Here is a 20039-nt window from a genome sequence, read left to right on the forward strand (position 1 = left end):
TGTATTAGTTTCAATTTCTTTAAAAAGAAAAAAAAAACAAAAACAGCAAACAAATCAAAATATCCCAATGGTCCTGAATTTTAATGTTTCTATCATACTAATTCAAGAAATGTGACTCAGTTTTCAAACATGAGGCTGAACTTCTTTATTGTAATTATACTTCATAATTCAAACAATTTAACTGACGCCAACATTAGCCCAGTAAAATTCATGGACATAGCTCAACTGCTCTTTTGCTAAGGAAACTTTTTAATAAGTTAACTATTCTTTAAAAACTCAGACCCAAGCTGCACAGCTGTGACTTGATGAACCAACCAGCAACTCTCCCAGATGCCACCACAGTAGTCCTACGTGTTTTTTTTAGCTGGGGAGCACATACAGAATCCCTGTGAATCACACATACATATTAAAAACTTCCGGTGAAACTACACCAATAGTTTCCCCTATGAATGATTTTTTTTTTAAGTAAGTATATACTACAGTTCAGCATTTGAGAGACTTCTGTATCTACTATTACAAAGGTACTAAGAAATACATTTGTTTTTTTCTTTTGCTTCTTTAAAACTTTTAATGTATTTATTTTGGCTGAACTGGGTCTTGTTGATGTGCACAGGCTTTCTCTAGTTGTGGCGTGAGGGCTTCTCATTGTGGTGGCTACATTGGAAGGACTGATATTGAAGCTGAAACTCCAATATTTTAGCCACCTGATGCGAAGACTTGACTCATTTGAAAAGACCCTGATGCTGGGAAAGATTGAGGGCAGGAGGAGAAGGGGACGACAGAGGATGCGATGGTTGGATGGCATCACTGACTCAATGGACGTGGGTTTGGGTGGACTCCGGGAGTTGGTGATGGACAGGGAGGCCTGGCGTGCTGTGGTTCATGAGGTCGCAAAGAGTCGGACACGACTGAGCAACTGAACTGAACTGAACTGTACTGAACTCTTGTTGCAGAGCATGGGCTCTAGGCATGTGGGCTTCAGTAGTTGCCTTGTGTGGGCCCTGTAGATATGTGAATGGGCTTTGTTGCTCTGAGGTATGTGGGAATCTTCCCAGACCAGGGATCAGACCCACTTCCCCTGCATTGGCAGGTGGATTCTTAACCACTGGACCACCAGAGAAGTCCCTGAGAAATACATTTGGATACTTGAAAAGAAGCAAGACTGGAAATGTGGTTTTGTGTTAAAAAATTTAGAAGACCTCAGTTACCAAACAACTAAAAATATACAACAGATAAATAGGAATTTCTTAAAACCATGGTCTCTAATAATACAAAAATTAGATATTAAGGCATCTTTTACTCCCATCTATCTGCAGCAAAGAGAAATATTTTAAATAGGAGCCAGCACTTCTATTCAAATACTTTCTGATGCATTTGGCAGATTTGTTTTTATATTCTCCTGTTCAACATTCCATTGAAAGCTCTCATAATTGAACACTGTGACCCAAACCAAGAGAAAAGTATCAATATAAACAGATACTCATTTATTATAAAGAAGCAGTTCGCCCTTGAAAAGAAAAAGGAACTACAAAGAATATTATGTATAAAGTACAAATACTAGTATTTAAGTTTCTCTGAAGCAATTTATGCTTCAGTAATTAAGAGAAAGAAGTGATGAAGACTTTATTAAGATGAGGAGCCTATGAATATGCATCACGCTGTGGGCTAATTGTTCACTCATTATTCTGTTCCACTGGGATGAGAGTTTGAAAACAGCTTTATATTTCTCTAGAAAAAATTACATCCACTAGACTAAGATCACATAAGTTAACACTGATTATTATCACCTATATTTGTCATTTAAAAAGCTCAAATGGCTTCATAAAGTATATGAATCAGTAACATTTTTACCTTTTATTAAGGCAAGTTTGTGAAAATAATTTAATACAACCAGATATCCTCATGACTTTCAGCTTAAAATATTTTTAATGTAAGAAATAGACCAACAAAATCTGTTTTATAAAAAGCCACTTCAGTCCTAGAAAAGAACAATAAAAGATTTTGAACGCAGTTAATTTTTTAAAGGATACTCTTCCCATGTCTCAAGTTCCAAGTTCCAATCATCATCCGTAGAGCCAGTTTTGTTTGACTCAGTTCAGTTCAGTTCAGTCGCTCAGTCGTGTTCAACTCTTTGTGACCCCATGAACTGCAGCATGCCTGGCCTCCCTGTCCATCACAAGCTCCCAGAGTTTACTCAAACTCATGTCCATTAAGTCAGTGATGCCATCCAACCATCTCATCCTCTATCGTCCCCTTCTCCTCCCACCTTCAATCTTTCCCAGCATCAGGGTCTTTTCCAAATAGTCAGTTCTTCGCCTCAGGTAGCCAAAGTATTGGAGTTTCAGCTTCAACATCAGTCCTTCCAATGAATATTCAGGACTGATTTCCCTTAGGATGGACTGGTTGGATCTCCTTGCTGTCCAAGGGTCTCTCAAGGGTCTTCTCTAGCACCACAGTTCAAAAACATCAATTTTTCAGCGCTCAGCTTTCTTTATAGTCCAACTCTCACATCAATACATGACTACTGGGAAAACCATAGCTTTGACTAGACGGACATTTGTTGACAAAGTAATGCCTCTGCTTTTTAATATGCTGTCTAGGTTGGTCATAACTTTTCTTCCTATATCAATCCAATTCCATCTTTGAGGAAGTTCTCCTTTATGGTTAACAGAAATTTATCTGTTAACTTATGTTTCTGGTCTTCTGTTTTTTATTCACTATTTTTTTTTAATTGAGATATACTTGATTTACAATGTTGTGCTAATTTCAGCTGTATAGCAAAGTGACTCAGTTAGGCACATATGTACATTCTTTTTTATATTCTTTTCCATTATAGTTTATCCCAAGAGATTGGATGTAGTTCCCTCTGGGCTTTTGAAAGTTGTTTTCCTTATCTTTTTTTTCTCACTTGATGGGCTGTGTTATTGCTTTTGGATGTGGTAGAATTAATGGGGATGGTGATTCTCCATCAACCGCTCTTTATTATCCTTGGTGTATTCTAGCAACATGGTGGTCCTGAGATTAACTTTCACTGCTTCCTGTAACTTGGCTGATACAAGTTCTGCTTTATACCTGATGATATGATGTTAAAAGATGCGTTCATAGACATGATTGGAGGTGTTTGAGGATTTGTTTTGTCCCGGAAACTTCTATGAAAAAGGCTTTGGTATCATCATTTTCTACTATCCTATACTGAAATGAAACTGGACTTAATTCCTGGAAACTTTTCATCTCCTTCGTATATAGCACATGGTGCCTCCAATTCTATTTCCTGGTCTTTCCTGGCACTCAGCATGCTGGTTGCAGGGTACCTCCCTTGGACTACATTCAAGACAACAACAGAAAACGAGGGCAGTGGCTCCAAGGCTCTTAGCTGCAGGAGGCACACACCCTTCACAGGGCAGAGGAGAGTCACGCACATGCCCCCAGCCCTTGGGGCGTGAGAAACTGGTGGCTGGGGGTTGGGCTAGACTCAATTTTTGGCAACAGATTGATCAGCTTCTCTTGCACACCTCTAGTGACTAGGAGCTCATTGCCTCCAAGGGATCTGAGGCTCTGATTGTTAGGATGTTCTCACATTTAAACAAACACTGCCTTCTAAGGACCCTTTGGTCCTTGTGCCCAATGCTTTGTTCCTTTTTTCAGTTCTTCAAAAACTTTAGGTCTATCTTCCACTTCCTTTGGAGTGAGGATGAGGCAGGAACCCTGTCAGGGAAGGCAGCTGGCCAAAGAGTCAATGGAAAGCAGGCTAGACTGCCTTATCTCCCATCTGTGACTTTCAGTCTTACTATGAGGCTTAGATGACCTGATGTGTAACATGGCAAGAGTATGATGCCCATGCTTAATAAGTGGCAGCTTCCATTACTATTAGATGAGAAAAGGAAGAACGAAACAGAACTCCTGGACAAACCTGAGAAGGACCTTCAGGGAACTCTCTAATCCAGAGAGGCTGGGGACAAGGCCAGGACCTTGAAACAGGGGGGGTGAGGGAGTGGAGTGGGCCAACTGAAGATTCATCTCGAGATACACCTCAAGACTTTGTTTAAATGCCACCTTCTTAGTGAGGCCTTCCCTGACCATCTATTTACAAATTCTAATCCCTCCCTTTTCCTGACCTCCCCAAAGCCCTTCCCTGCCTTGCTTTCCAATAACACCTAACATCAGCTAATCTATCAACACTTAACTTTAAAAAATAGGGATTTTCCTGATGGTCCAGTGATTACGATTCCATTCTTTCACTGCAGGGGGCGCAGGTTTGATCCTTGGTTGGGTAACAGATCCTGAATGTGGTCAAAAATAAAAAATTTTTAAACAAAAAATTTATATATATATATACATACATACACATATGTATATTTACATACACACAGACACACATATATTTATATATATGTTGTTGTTCAGTCACTAAGTCATGTCCAGTGCTTTGCGATCCCATGGATTGCAGCACACCAGGCTCCCCTGTCCTTCATCATCTCCTGGAATCTGCTAAAACTCATGTCTATAGACTTGGTGATGTCATCCAACCATCACTTCCTCTGCCATCCTCAATCTTTCCCAGCGTCAGGGTCTTTTTCAGTGAGTCAGCTCTTTGTATCAGGTGGCCAAAATACTGGACCTTCAACTTTAGCATCAGTCCTTCCAATGAATATTCTGGGTTGATTTCCTTTAGGATTGACTGGTTTGATCTCCTGACAGTTCAAGAGACTCTCAAGAGTCTTGTCCAACACCACAATTTGAAAGCATCAATTCACTGGTACTCAGCCTTCTTTATCATCCAGCTCTCACATCCATACATGACTACTGGAAAAACTACAGCTTTGACTATACAGACCTCTATCGGCAAAGTTATGTCTCCTTTAATTTAACATGCTGTCTAGGTTTGTCACAGTTTTTCTTTCAAGGAGCAAGCGTCTTTTAATTTTATGGCTACAGTCACTGTCTGCAGTAACTTTGGGGCCTCAGAAAATAAAGTCTATCACTGTTTCCACTTTTTCCCTATCTATTTGCCACGAAGTGATGGGATATATATGGCTACTGTTGTTCTTGCTGCATCCCTCAAGTGAAGGTCACAGCTCCCGCCAGTCAGTCCTATCTCAGTACTCTTTTCTTCTCTGAATTTCTATTACCACCTCCTTCCTGCTCCCCTTCAGGCCTTGGGTGGTAGTGATGTCCAAATGTTTCAAGATCCAGGGTACTTCACAACACTTTGTGGTTTCCCTACTCCCTGCCCACCTATTTGAATAGGACTTCCTCAAATTACCGGCGTGAGAAGGCCATCTGCTTCCTGCTGGACCTGGCTGATGCAGAAGGTCATTCTCCTACAGTCCCCTGCACCTCCCTTGAACACAGTACTTTTAATTGCCTACTTTATTTGTTGACTCCACACCTAGAATATAAGCTCCTTAAGGGCACTAAGCTAACATGGAGTCTGCACAGAGTAGACCTTACTGAGAACTTTTTGAATAAATGAATGAATAAAAGTAATGAAGAGAAAGATCACTCAGAATTATGTTATCAGGGAAAGCTTCCAGGAAGGAATAGAACCTGAGAGAAGCTGATGCTCTTTCAACCTCTTGGCCAGAACTCTCTCCTCTGAATGCTAGACTCTTATATGTAACTACCTACTAAAGTCTCTGTTTGGATAACGTTTTGGGACTGGAACTGGTGACCTCTTCCCTGGCTTCCTTGAGTCGTCTATCTCTTGGTCAATGGAACCATCATCCATCCAGTCCCCTGTTTGTTTTCTTCATAGGACTCAACCCAGTTTTCTCTTTATCTATGTACTGATTTGACTTCCCTGGTGGCTTAGATAGTAAATAATCTGCCTGCAGTGCTGGAGACCTAGGTTCAATCCCTGGGTCGGGAAGATCCCCTGGAGAAGGAAATGGCAACCCACTCTAGTATTCTTGCCTGAGATTCCCATGGACAGAGGAGCCTGGGGGACTACAGTCCACGGGGTCGCAGAGTCAAACACAACTGAGCGACTTCACTTTTTTCACTTTCGTGTACTGATTTGGGGTCTGTCTTTCCTGCTGGACTGTAAGCACTATAAGAACACAGACCAGGTATGTCTTTTTCACCATGGAATACCCAGGATATAAGTCAGTGTCTATCTAGGAGGTGGGGGACAGCGTTTGGGAGGGAGGATGAGCATGGACGATATCCGTCGTCAACAGTCTCAGAAGCCTGGGTTACCAAGGAAAATACAGCATGAATCACAGAGGAAGTTTAACCGTCACATCAAGTTCTTTTATTCCATTACTCATCAGGAGCCTGTGTCTGTGCTTCCGCGATCTTGTCTCATTTTGGCCTGTCAGTTTAACCTGCAGAACACTTGTCTTCTCATTCTTTTCTTTTCTATATATACATATTTAGCTGCACCAGGTCTTAGATTCAGCAAGCGGGATCTTTAGTTGCAGTGTGTTGGATCTAGGTCCCTGACCAGGGATCAAACCTGGGCCCCCTGCCTTGGGACCGTGGAGTCTTAGCCCCTAGACCACCAGGGAAGTCCCTGTCTTCTCCTTCTGAGCTTAACCATTCTCCTGCCTCTGCAGGCAGCAAAAAGCAGTAAAAAGAGCTCTGGAGGAGGTGGAGCAAGGTGCAGTGTCAGGAGACTGAACATCTCAGTGGCCTCTTCTCTCCACTTCACCCTCACACAAGCCGGGTCCTGGCCGGCAAGGTAGAACAGTGGTGAAGAACACAGCTTCTGGGGTCTGGTGGAGCTGGGTTTGAATCCTAGCCCTGCCAATTATTAATATCAGCTGTAAGAGCTTAACCCCTCTGAGTCTTAGGGAACTATCTGTAGAATGGGTATAAAAACAACTGCATCTTATAGTTGTGTGGATTACGGTAAGATATTATATTTAAAGCGCTTCACCTGGTACCTGGCACATAGCAAGTGTTTCATAAAGAATAACTATTGGGAATTTCCTGGCAGTCCAGTGGTTAGGAATCCTTGCTCTCATTGCCAAGGGCATAGGTTCAATCCCTGGTCAAGGAACTAAGAATCTACAAGTCATGCAACATGGGCAAAAATGTTTTCAAAAATTAAAAGGGCACGTGCACTCATGGTTGTATAAATGTGGACTTTTGAATGGTTTAAACAATAAGGGCTATGTGAATGCAGAAGAATGTGGGTTCAGTCAGGACTAAAGTTTATAGAGGAGGTAGGTGTATCAATTAGGAATCTTGGCTATAACAGACAGAAAACCCAATGCAAATTGACTCAAGTAGGAAAGGGAATTTATCAGCTCGTAAGTGGTAAGAATTTGCCTGCCAGTGCAGGAGATGCAGGGGACATTGATTTAATCCCTGGGTCAGGAAGATCCACTGGGGGAGGAAATGGCAACCCACTCCAGCATTCTTGCCTGAAAATTCCCATACAGAGGAGACTGGCAGGCTGCAGTCCATGGGACTGCAAAGAGTCAGACATGGCTGAGCACGTGGCACCAGGCATAGCTGGATCCAGAAGCTCAGATGATATTTTCAGGAATCCGTCTTTTTGCATCTTTGGGCTCTGCTATTCTCACTGATGTTCCATGTTCAGGCAGGATCCCATTTTCTGGTAACAAGATGGTCTGCCTGCTGTTCCATGTATACACTATATTCTGTGAATAAAGCCAGTAGAAAGTGATTCTTTCCCCTACAATAGGAGTGCTGTTTATTGTACAGTCTTTGGAACCCAGACTTTAAGTGCAAATCATGGACCTGCCTCCAGCTAACTGTATGAACTTGGGCGAATCTTCATCTGAGCCAATTTCTTCTTCTCAGAACACAGTCAGCAAGCAATACAACTTTATGCGTTTGTTATTTGCTGTGATGATTAAGTAATGACTGTAAAGTTATGCTTAGCATAGCCCTGTGCCCATGTGGGTTGAGCTAGAGGGGTGAAATTGAGCTGAATAACAGGAACTCCTTGCTGGCATCGAACATCTCTCAGGGCATAGCATGCTCCCAGTCCAGCCTCTGACTGCAAATCAGGGCTGTGTTTAAGTCAGCATTCTGGCAGGAGTCAGATGGCACTCTGCAACTAGATACTCTGAAGAAAGCATGAAGGCGGATTTAGGAACTTGACAGGGAATGGAAGGAGGTCTGGTAGCAACAGTGAGGAGGGAAAGCATTGCTAGGTTTGGAGGGCCAGGGTGGGGTGGGTTTACTGGAACCCAAGGAGGGTAGCCAGGGTGGGACTGTGACGTCATGTAGGAACCCCCCTCCTTTCCCTCCATTCTGTCTCTTTCCACCCTATGGTGCCTCTTTATGCACCAACCCAGATGGAAGCTCAAGAGCAAGGAGGTGAGGCCCTTGATAGGTGAAGAAGTGTGTGAGCATTTGGGGGGCAAGTGGGAGGAGCAAGCAGAGGCAGTGGCAACAGTCAGATGGGTGGGATCTCCCGTTCCTTTTCAGTCTCCTCGGGCAATGGGTGAAAGAGAAGGTGAAGAAAGTGAAGAAAGGGGTGAAGAAAGCCTGACCGGCTCCCTCCTCCGTCCATGGGATTTCCCAGGCAAGATACTGGAGTGGGTTGCTATTTCCTACTCCAGGGATGAATCTGTGCTAATGTCTATCCCCAGACTTTTTAGTTACCAGATCTAAGATACTGTTTTTCATTGAGTTAGAGCTAGATTGTTCTCTTACTTACAACCTAGGAGTCACTCGAGCCTTTTCTTCCCCTGTTCCCTGTTAAGATTACTCTCTTCTGTGTTCCACAGTACACATGCAAACTTCTCTCATGGTCCTTATAACTAGTTGCTGTGAACATGCTTTACTGGTGTGTCTCCTCCACAAAGCTGTGAGCTCCTTGAAGACAGGAGCCAAGTGTGATGTGTCTCCAAGTCCGCAGTCCCCAGTGACACTGCTTGAAGACAGGAACCAAGTCTGATATATCTCCGTGTCCCCAGTAACACACCACGCACTGACCAGACCACACCAGGCGTGTTATCTTCAAGCAACACAGGTTAAGGGCATGTTAGCCAAGTGGAGCCTGTTGAGATGAGGGCAGTGGGGTAGAGTCTGGAGGCCACATTTTATGAAGAGCAGAAAAATCAGGAAAGTGTAATGAGAAGATGAGACTGCTCTTAGGATAGAGCTCATGTGCTGACTCAACAGGCATTACTGGGCATCTGCATGTGAGGCCTTGGGCTGGTCCTGAGGGGGTCATGGGTGATACAGCCATAGTCCCTGCCTGGGGAGCTCACAGTCTGGACAGGCTCAGACTTGGAACCAAGGATGGGGGTGCAGGGTGCAGCCAGGGAAGGGCTCTCAGAAGAGGACTTGCAGGAAGGCAGAATTATGACGCTTCGGGGCAGGTTTCAGTTTGGGATGAGGAAACTTTCTAACAATCGGAACTATAAAGAAAGCTCTACCTCTGGGGCTGTGTGAGTGGGGCTGGGATGACCACTTTATAGAATGGACACTGACGTCTGTCAACAGAAGGACTGAAGGGAGTCTACAGGGAATTCCTCATAATTACAAGTCACTGAACCACTGTTTCCTTTCACATGCTAGGATACAAAGACAAAACAAAACAAAGAGTCTCTGGCTTAAAAAAGCTCACAGTTTAGGTAAATTGAAAAAATGTAACACTGTAAATGTAGCCTTATGCTAGTGTCTCTTGAACTTGAATGATGTATGAACCCCCTTTTTTAAAGGAAGTACTCAGTGCTAATAATCTAAATATGATTCAAATTTAAACTCAGTTTAAACTTCAAGGCAGCTGTAAAAGCTACTCTTTTATACAGTGTTTAAGTACACATTTTAATGAAAATGGACAAAACAATAAGCTAATAAAATGCTAATATTGATAACACTAATGCTACAGGTCATATTGAGTTCTTTTGAAACTGCCAGTTCTATAGACATATTCCTACCAGTAAATGAAGATGGAATGATAGAATCAGGGGTTGGGAAGATCTGGAGGAGGGAAAGGCTACCCACTTCAGTATTCTGGCCTGGAGAATTCCATGGACTGTATAGTCCGTGGGGTCTCAAAATGTCAGACATAACTGAGTGACTTTCACTTTCACTAATATAATAGATCTAGGGTCTAGCTATCACAAGAAAGAGGGGAAAAAAAAAACAAAACCCAAAACAGATCCTGTGTGCCACTTGATGTAAAAACACACCATCACCTATGAAGCAGGCTTGCTAAAAAAAGAAAAAAAATCATATCTGAATCAGACCAAATATCAGGATCTACTTTTGAATCTTCGGGAAATACAGGAGGAAAAGATTTTCAAAAGAGGGAGGAGGAACCTATAGGTGAAAAGACACTTAAGAGACATTTATGAGCCTTATGAACCAAAGTCAGTGTGTAGACTTTGTTTCAATTCTGGTTTGAACAAATCACCTATTAGAAAGAGGGAGGGGTGAAGAGAGAGAGAGATCTGAGTATTAATTGAATATTTGTTGATATTGAAGATGTATTTTTTACATGTGTTAATATATTGTGGTTATTTTTTGAGTCCTTATCTTTTGAGAATACATACTGAAATATTTTATATTTTATATGGTATCTGTGATTTGCTTCACAATAATCCAGGGAGGAGGCAGGAAATGGGCCCAGGTTTAGATACGCTAAGACTGGTCATGAGTTGATTGTTTTACCCGAATGATGGGATTCACTGCTGTACATTAGAAAGATTTTATGATAAAAAACTTCAATGATGAAAAACTCTAAGATGCTAAAACGGTTAAAATTCAAATACAGCAGGCATTGTACATTGCTGATGGGAATATAAATTAGCAAGTTTTATGGAAGGCAGTATGACAATATGTAATAAAAATGCACATATCCTTTGACTCAGAAAATCACTTCTAGAAATGCAAACTCTGTGCTCACCACATGCGTTACAAAATGCAGATATACACACACACACACTTATTTTTATCTGGCTGCACCAGGTCTTAGTTGTGGCACATGGCATCTCTGATCTTCACTGTGGCATGCGGGATCTTTTCTGTGGCACGTGGGAGCTAGTTCCTTAACTAGGGATCAAACCCAGGCTCCCTGCATTGGGAGCTCGGAGTCTTAGCCACTGGACCCCAAGGAAGTCCTAGATTCTCACTGTAGCTTTAGTTGTAAAAGAAAGAATTAGTGATAATCTAAACATCGCTAATGGGGGATTAGATAAATAAGTCATGATAAATCCACTGAATAGAATACTCCATAGTCATTTTTGAAATGAGGATGTTCTTTATATACTGACCTGATGCAATCTCCAAAGTACAGGGATGTGTGTATAGTATGCTACCACATGAAAATGCATGTATGCCTAGAAATGTATAAAATACATATGAAGAGTATAAATGAGACATTTACCTTCATTTAAGCCCCTAGGAAAGGGCCTGGGTTTACAGGGAAAAGGGATAGGAGTAAGACTTACAATTTAGTAATAGAGTTTTGTACCTTTTATTTATCTGGCTGCCCATGCAGCATGTGGGAATCTCAGTTCCCTGACTAGGGATCAAATCCGTGCCCCCTGCATTGAGAGTTTGGAGCCTTAACCACTGAACCACCAGGAAAGCCTGCTTGTACCTTTTAAACTTTATTCCATGTGCATGTATTACCGATATATTTTTTAGAAGATTTGTTTTAAAAGAAATAAAAATAAGATTACAACATTAAAAATATAAAGATTATCTGGTAATGTGGGAAAATGTTTATAATACTATTTTTGGTTTAAAAGAGTATACAAAATTTTTTCCATGTAATACTTTATAATAATAGAATTATAAGACAGAATAATGGGCTAGAATAATAAAAGATGTCGGCTCATGATCAAGTGCTGGAAACACACACAAATGGAGAGGATGCTTTTTAGGTGGGAGTGAAATTTTTATTGTTTTTTAAAACTGTATAGTTAGTATAATATGGTGTGATAATATGTAAATTACAATTTAGTGAAAAAAATCACATTTTGATTGCAAATATCTGATTTCCATAAAGGTTTTAGAAAGAGGCTCTCTTCATGAAGCCAGGTGCACCTGGTCACCTGCCAGAGCAGGTCCCGTTTGGTTTCCTGCCAGCCTCGCTGAGGAACAAGATGCTGGAAAAGTCACTACAGTTGGTCACGTCCTCGCACTTAGCACTCATTTACCAGACTCTGGAAAGTTTGTTTATTTATGAGGAAAAGACTCTGCATAAACAAGGAGAGACTTTTTGGAGGTGGGAAAGCCAGGGTGTTAACTACCCTCCTTCGTATGCCTCGCTTCCTTCCTTGAGGAAAGGCCCCGGTGGGAAACCGGAGGTGGGCTCTGACCAGGAAGGAAGGAGAGTCGGGAACCCGCAGCAGTGGGCTGACCCCATTCCACAGGCCCAGCGACCTCCTTGGCTCTCCCTGCTCACCCTTCAGAAACAGCTGTGCAAGAGCGGAAAGACCCAGCTTAGGAGCCAGGGACTGACTCTGCCCCTAAGTGCATGACCTCATAGAAGTCACTCAGCCTCCCAAGCCAGTTTTTTCATCTGTAAAATAAACCTCCCTATTTTGCTATGCAGCCAGAAGAGTGAATGAGATCGGCGTATTGCCTCATTCTGGGTCCCGTGCTACGTCTCTGCCTAGACTGCTTCTCGGTCTCCTTGGCCTGCACCTCACACTTATCAGCCCTCTGCCCTCCCCTACTCTCTTTGGGCTTCCAGACATAAACTGTCACTCATGACAGCTGTGCTCTGGATCCACAGACCCAACTGGGCCTCTCCACATGCATCTTCCACAAGTATCTCAACCTTGATTCATCAAAAACTAAACTCATTATCATCCTCTCCAAACTTTGTCATCATCCAGTGTTCTCTGTTCCAGCAATACCTCTAGCATCCAGAAACCTGGGGATTTTCCTTGACTTTACTCCAACATACATGGGTAACAGCAGCAGAAGCCATCTTCTACCACATGGTCTGGGAAACAGAGAAAGCTGAACTGGAGTAAGACAGAATGAAGCAAACACACCAGGAAGCACAGCGGAGAACAGAAGAGATCATGTGGGTTCCTAAGGACTACAAGTTCTGGTTTTGTTCAGGAGCCAGCTGCAGCTCCACTCTTGAATTTTTAATTTACCATCTTAACTATTTATTCATTTATTTATGATCGCTCTGGGTCTTCACTTCTGTGCGAGAGCTTTCTCTAGTTGCAGCGAGCAGGATTCTCATGGTGGTGGCTCCTCTTGTTGTGGAGTATGGGCTCTAAAGCGTGAGGGCTTCACTAGTTGTGGCACAAATGAACACTTGGTGGCTTACCTCCAGTACACGACAATCAACAGCAGGGAGCTCTGTTCCCTGCAGTCCGCAGGAAGCAGCTGCCATCTTGAATGTTGTTGGTTACTGTTTTACACAGCCAGGACTGGAACTGAGGTTGCCTGACTTCTTATTCAAGGCTTCTTCTACCCTAACTGCCTGTGGTAGCCAGTCTCCAAGATGGCCCTTAATGATCTACACCTCCTATCACCCTTGTGTAGTCCCTGCCATACTGAATAAATAGGGCTCACATATTAGGAGACTGCAGGAATGACTGTGTGACTTCCAATGCTGGGTCAAAAAAGACACTGTGGCTTCTACCTTGTCTCTTTCTGGCATCACTCGCTCTGGGGAAAGCCAGTTGCCAGGCAATGAGAATATTCAAGCAGTCCTATAAAGAGAAACCATCCCCGTGAAAAAGAAATGCGAAAGGCAAAGTGGTTGTCTGAGGAGGGCTTAGAAATAGCTGAGAAAAGAAGAGAAAGGCAAAGGAGAAAAGGAAAGATATACCCATCTAAATGCAGAGTTTCAAAGATTATCAAGGAGAGATAAGAAAGCCTTCCTCAGTGACCAATGCGAAGAAATATAGGAAAACAATAGAATGGGAAAGACTAGAGATCTCTTCAATAAAATTAGATACCAAGGGAACATTTCATGCAAAGATGTGCATAATAAAGGATAGAAATGCTATGGACCTAACAGAAGCAGAAGCTATTAAGAAGAGGTGGCAAAAATACGCAGAAAAACTATACAAAAGAGATCTTAATGACCCAGTTAAAGACGATGGTGTGATCACTCACCTACAGCCAGACATCTTGGACTGCAAAGTCAAGTGGGCCTTAGGAAGCATCACTATGAACAAAGATAGTGGAGGTGATGGAATTCCAGCTGGGCTGTTTCAAATCCTAAAAGATGATGCTGTGAAAGTGCTTCACTCAATATGCCAGCAAATTTGGAAAACTCAGCAGTGGCCATAGGACTGGAAAAAGTCAGTTTTCATTCTAATCCCAAAGAAAGCGAATGCCAAAGAATATTCAAACTATTGCACAATTGCATTCATCTCACACACTAGCAAAGTAATGCTCAAAATTCTCCAAGCCAGGCTTTAACAGTATGTGAACCATGAACTTCCAGATATTCAAGCTGGATTTAGAAAAGGCAGAGGAACTAGATTTCAAATTGCCAACATTCGTTGGATCACAGAAAAAGCAAGAGAGTTCCAGAAAAACATCTACATCTGCTTCATCGACTATGCTAAAGCCTTTGACTGTGTGGATCACCACAAACTGTGGAAAATTCTTAAAGAGATGGGAATACCAGACCACCTTACCTGCCTCCTAAGAAACCTGTATGTAGGTCAAGAAGCAACAGAACCAGACATGGAACAACAAACTGGTTCCATGTTCCAAATTCGGAAAGGAGTACAACAAAGCTGTATATAGTCACCTTGCTTATTTAACTTCTATGGCAGAGGACATTATGCGAAATGTCAGGCTGGATGAAGCACAAAATGAAATCAAGATAGCCAGGAGAAATATAAAAAACCTCAGATATGCATATGACACCCCCCCCTTATGGCAGAAAGTGAAAAGGAACTAAAGAGTCTTAAAGCTCAACATTCAAAAAATGAAGATTATGGCATCCGGTTCCATCACTTCAAGGCAAACAGATGGAGAAACAAAGGAAACAGTGACAGACTTTATTTTGGGGGGCTCCAAAATCACTGCAGATGGACTGCAGCCATGAAATTAAAAGACGCTTGCTCCTTGGAAGAAAAGCTATGACCAACCTAGACAGCTTATTAAAAAAGCAGAGACATTGCCAACAAAGGTCTGTCTGGTCAAAGCTATGGTTTTCCCAGTAGCATGTATGGATGTGAGAGCTGGACCATGAAGAAAGCTGAGTGTCAAAGAATTGATGTTTTTGAACTGTGGTATTAGAGGAGAATCTTGAAAGTCCCTTGGACTGCAAAGAGATGAAACCAATCAATCCTAAAGGAAATCAATCCTAAATATTTATTGGAAGGACTGATGCTGAAACTAAAGCTCCAATACTTTGGCCATGTGATGCAAAGAGCTGACTCCTTGGAAAAGATCCTGATCCTGGGAAAGACTGAGGGCAGGAGAAGGGGACAATAGAGGACAAGATGGTTGGATGGCATCATCGACTCGATGGACGTGAGTTTGAGCAAGCTCTGGTAGTTGGTGATGGACAGGGAAGCCTGGTGTGCTGCAGTCCATGGGGGGTCGAAAAGAGTCAGATACTACTGAGCGACTGAACAACATAGAGTGAAGAGGAATTAAGGCCTCCTGTTAATAACCAGTACCAACCAAGCATGTGAGTCACTCATCCTGGAAGCTGATTCCATAGCCTTAGTCAAGCCTTCAGATGAGAGCTGCCCCGGCTAACATCTTTTTTTTTTTTTAATTAATTTTTTGGCTGCGCAGTGCAGCATGTGGGATCTTAGGTCCCCAGCCAGGGGTAGAACCTGTGGCCCCTGCATTGGCAGCACAGAGTCTTAACCACTGGAGAACCAGAGAAGTCCCCCGACAGCTGACATCTTGATTGCGTCTCAGAAGAGACCTTAACCCAGAACCACTCAGCTAAGCTTCTCCCAAATTTCCAAACCACAGTATATGAGATAATAAATGTTTATTCTTTTAAGTCATTAAGCTTTGGGATGGCTTGTTATAATTAACATACAACCTTTACAGAGATCTCATATTAAAAAAAAAAACAACCTTCTATTTTTGGCATTTGTACAGGGTCAGAAATTATTATTCTCTTTCCCCTAGCCTTTGGCCTAACTCAGGTTACTTAACTAAAAAAGCCATCAGGCTTGAGGAATCCAACCCAGGAAGACAGAATCCCATATTACTCTTTAAAGAAGCCTTTCCTTTTCTCTGTTATTGCAGAAAGCTCCCAGGTCTAAGAATGAAAAAAAAAATCCACATCACATCACCTTCACCTGGATGATGCTGAAAAATGATTCTTACAACAATCAAAGGAAATGGAGCCCAGACTTCCCAATTTAATACAGTGCCAAGGAAATATTTGAGAAATGACACTCTATGATACCTGAATTTTTCTTAGCTGAGAAATGGGTGTCGACAGAAGTACTAATGCCTTATATTTATGCTTTTCACAATGTTTTCATATCTATATCTGAGGTAGGTTGGGAAGATATAAATAAACCGTATACACATGGAACCAAGGGCCCAGAGCTCATGATCTGCCCACAGTCTCATGATGTGTGAATGATAGGGCCAGTTCTAGAATCTGGGTTTCAGTGACTCCAAGTCTGGTACGGTGCTTTCCAAGGCAAGACCTCCAGGGTGAGATAATATAAACGCCCTTCAGCTGGGGCTGTCCTCTGAGGTCAACGTGCACTTGTAGGTCTCTTTAAAGGCCTCAAGGAAACGTGGTATTACTTCATCCACAGTGACATGTCTCTGGAGCTCCTCACTCAGGGAAGTGACGCCTGTCCCAACCAGCCCACAGGGCACAATGTGCTCAAACCACGTGAGGTCCGTAGAACAGTTCAGCGCCAGGCCGTGGGACGTAACGTGCCTTCCACAGCGGACACCTGCAAGGCAAACCAACGGCTCTTAGAATCGACACCCTCCCTCCCCAGGCTTCATGATGGCCCTCAGTGAGATGAAGAAACTGGACTAGACCACTGATTTTCCAACTCTGTTTCTAGAGCACCCAAGAGGTTGTACACAGATCAGGGGAGCGGGACAAAATGAGAGGAGACGCCTGTGGCTCCACAGTGGCTGCACTTACTATGAACATTACAGAAATGTCCTTACAAAGATTCCACTGTTTTAAAAAAAAGTATAAAAAAAATTTTCACCCTTATAGTCCAGATATTGTGAAGTAACCTGGCAACTCACTTCTCATTGTCTCTCCATTTCTAAAAATGAGTGTGTTAAACTACGTGACCTCCGAAGTGACCTGGTTCTGAAGATATCAGTAAGGAGAGCCTTAGAAACTTAGAAACTCTTAAAGGCAGTGGGCAGATGATTCAAAGCCCGCGCCAGTGACTCCCGCCCGCTCTGCCCTCACCACCATTGGCCCGGCCCCTCCAGGCCCCGCCCCGAAGCGCTCACCGATGGCGCAGATCTTGCGCTCGCCCAGCCAAACTCCGGTGTAGGGTGGGGGCCGCGCACGGGCGCCGGGTAGGCCCAGGAGCTCGCACAGGCGCACCGCGCACGCCTCCAGCGCGGCCACGTGGGCGCGCAGGCGCAGGCCGAGGGGTCGTAAGTCGAGTACCGGGTGGCACAGCAGCTGGCCCGGGCCGTGGAAGGTGGCTAGGCCGCCCCGGCCAAGGGGGCGCACCTCGGCACCCAAGGCCCGCAGTCGCGCCGTCTCCTCGGATGTCAGGCCGCCGCGCAACCCGGTGGTATACACGGGCCCCGCGGGCTCGCAAAGCAGAAGCGCACCCGCCTCGGGCCCTGGCTCGGCCTGCAGCCGCAGCAGCCACCGCTGCTGCAACGCCAGCAGCTCGGCGTAGGGAACCTGACTCAGCCACACCAGGCGTACCGCCGGTTGCAACATTTCGCCCGCCGCAGCCTCTGCGGGGCTCCGCCTCCTTTCTGGGCCTAGGGCGGGCCGGGAGGGGCGGGGACTCGGAGCCTCCGCCCCTAGATGCTTGTTACTGGCTGTTGAGAGAGTGTTTTGATACCTAATTGTAAGGTCAGTTCAATTCAGTCGCTCAGTCGTGTCCGACCCTTTGCGACCCCATGGGCAGCAGCAAGCCAGGCTTCTCTGTCCATCACCAACTCCAGAAAACGGCTCAAACTCATGTCCATCGAGTCCGTGATGCCATCCAACCATCTCATCCTCTGTTGTCCCCTTCTCCTCCTGCCTTCAGTCTTTCCCAGCATCAGGGTCTTTTCCAATGACTCAATTCTTCGCATCAGGTGGCCAGAGTATTGGAGTTTCAGCTTCAACATCAGTCCTTCCAATGAATATTTAGGACGATTTCCTTTAGGATGGACTGGTTGGCTCTCCTTGCAGTCCAAGGGACTCTCAAGAGTCTTCTCCAACACCACAGTTCAAAAGCATCAATTTTTCAGCACTCAGCTTTCTTTATAGTCCAACTCTCACATCCATACATGACTACTGGAAAAACCATAGCTTAGACTATATGGACCTTTGTTGGCAAAGTAATGTCTCTGCTTTTTAATATGCTGTCTAGGTTGGTCATAGCTTTTCTTCCAAGGAGCAAGCTTCTTCTAATTTCATGGCTGCAGTCACCATCTGCAGTGATTTTGGAGCCCCGAAAAACAAAGTCTGTCACTGTTTCCATTGTTTCCCCATCTATTTGCCATGAAGTGATGGGACTGGATGCCTTGATCTTAGTTTTCTGAATGTTGAGCTTTAAGCCAACCTTTTCACTCTCCTCTTTCACTTTCATCAAGAGGCTTTTGAGTTCCTCTTCACTTTCTGCCGTAAGAGTGGTGTCATCTGCATATCTGAGATGCATATATTGATATTTCTCCCAGCAATCTTGATTCCAGCTTGTGCTTCATCCAGCCCGGCATTTCCCATTATGTCCTCTGCATAGAAGTTAAATAAGCAGGGTGACTATATACAGCTTTGACTACTACTTTCCCAATTTGGAACCAATCTGTTGTTCCATGTCTGGTTCTAACTGTTGCTTCTTGACCTGCATACAGATTTCTCAGGAGGCGGGTAAGGTGGTCTGGTATTCCTATCTCTTTAAAAATTTTCCACCTTTGTTGTGATACACACAGTCAAAGGCTTTAGCATAGTGAATGAAGCAGATGTAGATGTTTTTCTGAAACTCTCTCGCTTTTTCGATGATCCAGCAGATGTTGGCACTTTGAAATCTGGTTCCTCTGCCTTTTCTAAATCCAGCTTGAACATCTGGAAGTTCATGGTTCACGTACTGTTGAAGCCTGGCTTGGAGAATTTTGAGCATTACTTTGCTAGTGTGTGAGATGAATGCAATTGTGCGGTAGTTTGAACTTTCTTTGGCATTGCATTTCTTTGGGATTGGAATGAAAACTGACCTTTTCCAGTCCTGTGGCCACTGCTGAATTTCTGAATTTGCTGGCATGTTGAGTGCAGCACTTTAATAGTGTCATCTTTTAGGATTTGAAATATCTCAGCTGGAATTCCATCACCTCCACTATCTTTGTTCATAGTGATGCTTCCTAAGGCCCCCTTGACTTCACATTCCAGGATGTCTGGCTCTAGGTGAATGATCACACCATTGTGATTATCTGAGTCATGAAGATCTTTTTTGTACAGTTCTTCTGTGTATTCTTGCCACCTCTTCTTAATATCTTCTGCTTCTGTTAGGTCCGTACAATTTCTGTCCTTTATTGTGCCCATCTTTGCATGAAATGTTCCCTTAGTATCTCTAATTTTCTTTAAGACATCTCTAGTCTTTCCCATTCTATTGTATTCCTCTATTTCTTTGCATTGATTGCTGAAGAAGGCTTTTTTATCTCCTTGCTTTTCTTTTGAAGTCTGCTTTCAAATGGGTATATCTTTCCTTTTCTCCTTTGCCTTTCTCTTCTCTTCTTTTCTCAGCTATTTGTAAGGCCTCCTCAGACAACCATTTTGCCTTTTTGCATTTCTTTTTCTTGGGGATGGTCTTAATCACTGCCTCCTGTACAATGTCTGAACCTCTGTCCATTGTTCGTGGAAAACCTCCAGTGTTCTTCAGACACTCTATCAGGTCTAATCCCTTGAATCTATTTCTCACTTCCACTGTATTATCGTAAGGGATTTGATTTTGGTCATACCTGGATGTTCTAGTGCTTTTCCCTACTTTTTT

The 20039-nt window shown here is 43.4% G+C and overlaps 1 protein-coding gene across 2 annotated transcripts; it reads right to left on the reverse strand.

Annotated features, from left to right (window-relative positions):
* Nucleotides 1-15860: 15860 nt before the first annotated feature.
* On the reverse strand, nucleotides 15861-17837 carry LIPT2 (lipoyl(octanoyl) transferase 2). Of its 2 annotated transcripts, none has more exons than XR_015142185.1 (2): nucleotides 17122-17837; nucleotides 15861-16811 (listed from the first exon to the last, which is right to left on the reverse strand). XR_015142185.1 is itself a non-coding variant. In XM_086340789.1 (2 exons), exons 1-2 carry the CDS (start codon nucleotides 17783-17785, stop codon nucleotides 16582-16584), a joined length of 678 nt encoding a protein of 225 aa, XP_086196915.1. In that variant the 5' UTR covers nucleotides 17786-17828; the 3' UTR covers nucleotides 15861-16581. The 2 variants fall into 2 exon arrangements, 1 of the variants encoding a protein (XP_086196915.1); XM_086340789.1 differs by having other exon boundaries at nucleotides 17338-17828.
* Between the last annotated feature and the right edge of the window lie 2202 nt (nucleotides 17838-20039).

The sequence above is a fragment of the Bos grunniens genome, chromosome 15 (genome assembly GCF_055505025.1).
Source record: "Bos grunniens cultivar Pamir isolate PY7600 chromosome 15, Bosgru_T2T1.0, whole genome shotgun sequence".
In the NCBI taxonomy this organism is placed as follows: Eukaryota; Metazoa; Chordata; class Mammalia; order Artiodactyla; family Bovidae; genus Bos; species Bos grunniens.

Bases quoted from the DNA above. Each gene is read 5' to 3' on its own strand.
- LIPT2 (XM_086340789.1), bottom strand. From the start codon at position 17,785: ATGTTGCAACCGGCGGTACGCCTGGTGTGGCTGAGTCAGGTTCCCTAC. The intron at 16,812-17,337 runs GTGAGCGCTTCG...TTTGCCTTGCAG, and splicing joins GCGCAAGATCTGCGCCATCG to GTGTCCGCTGTGGAAGGCAC.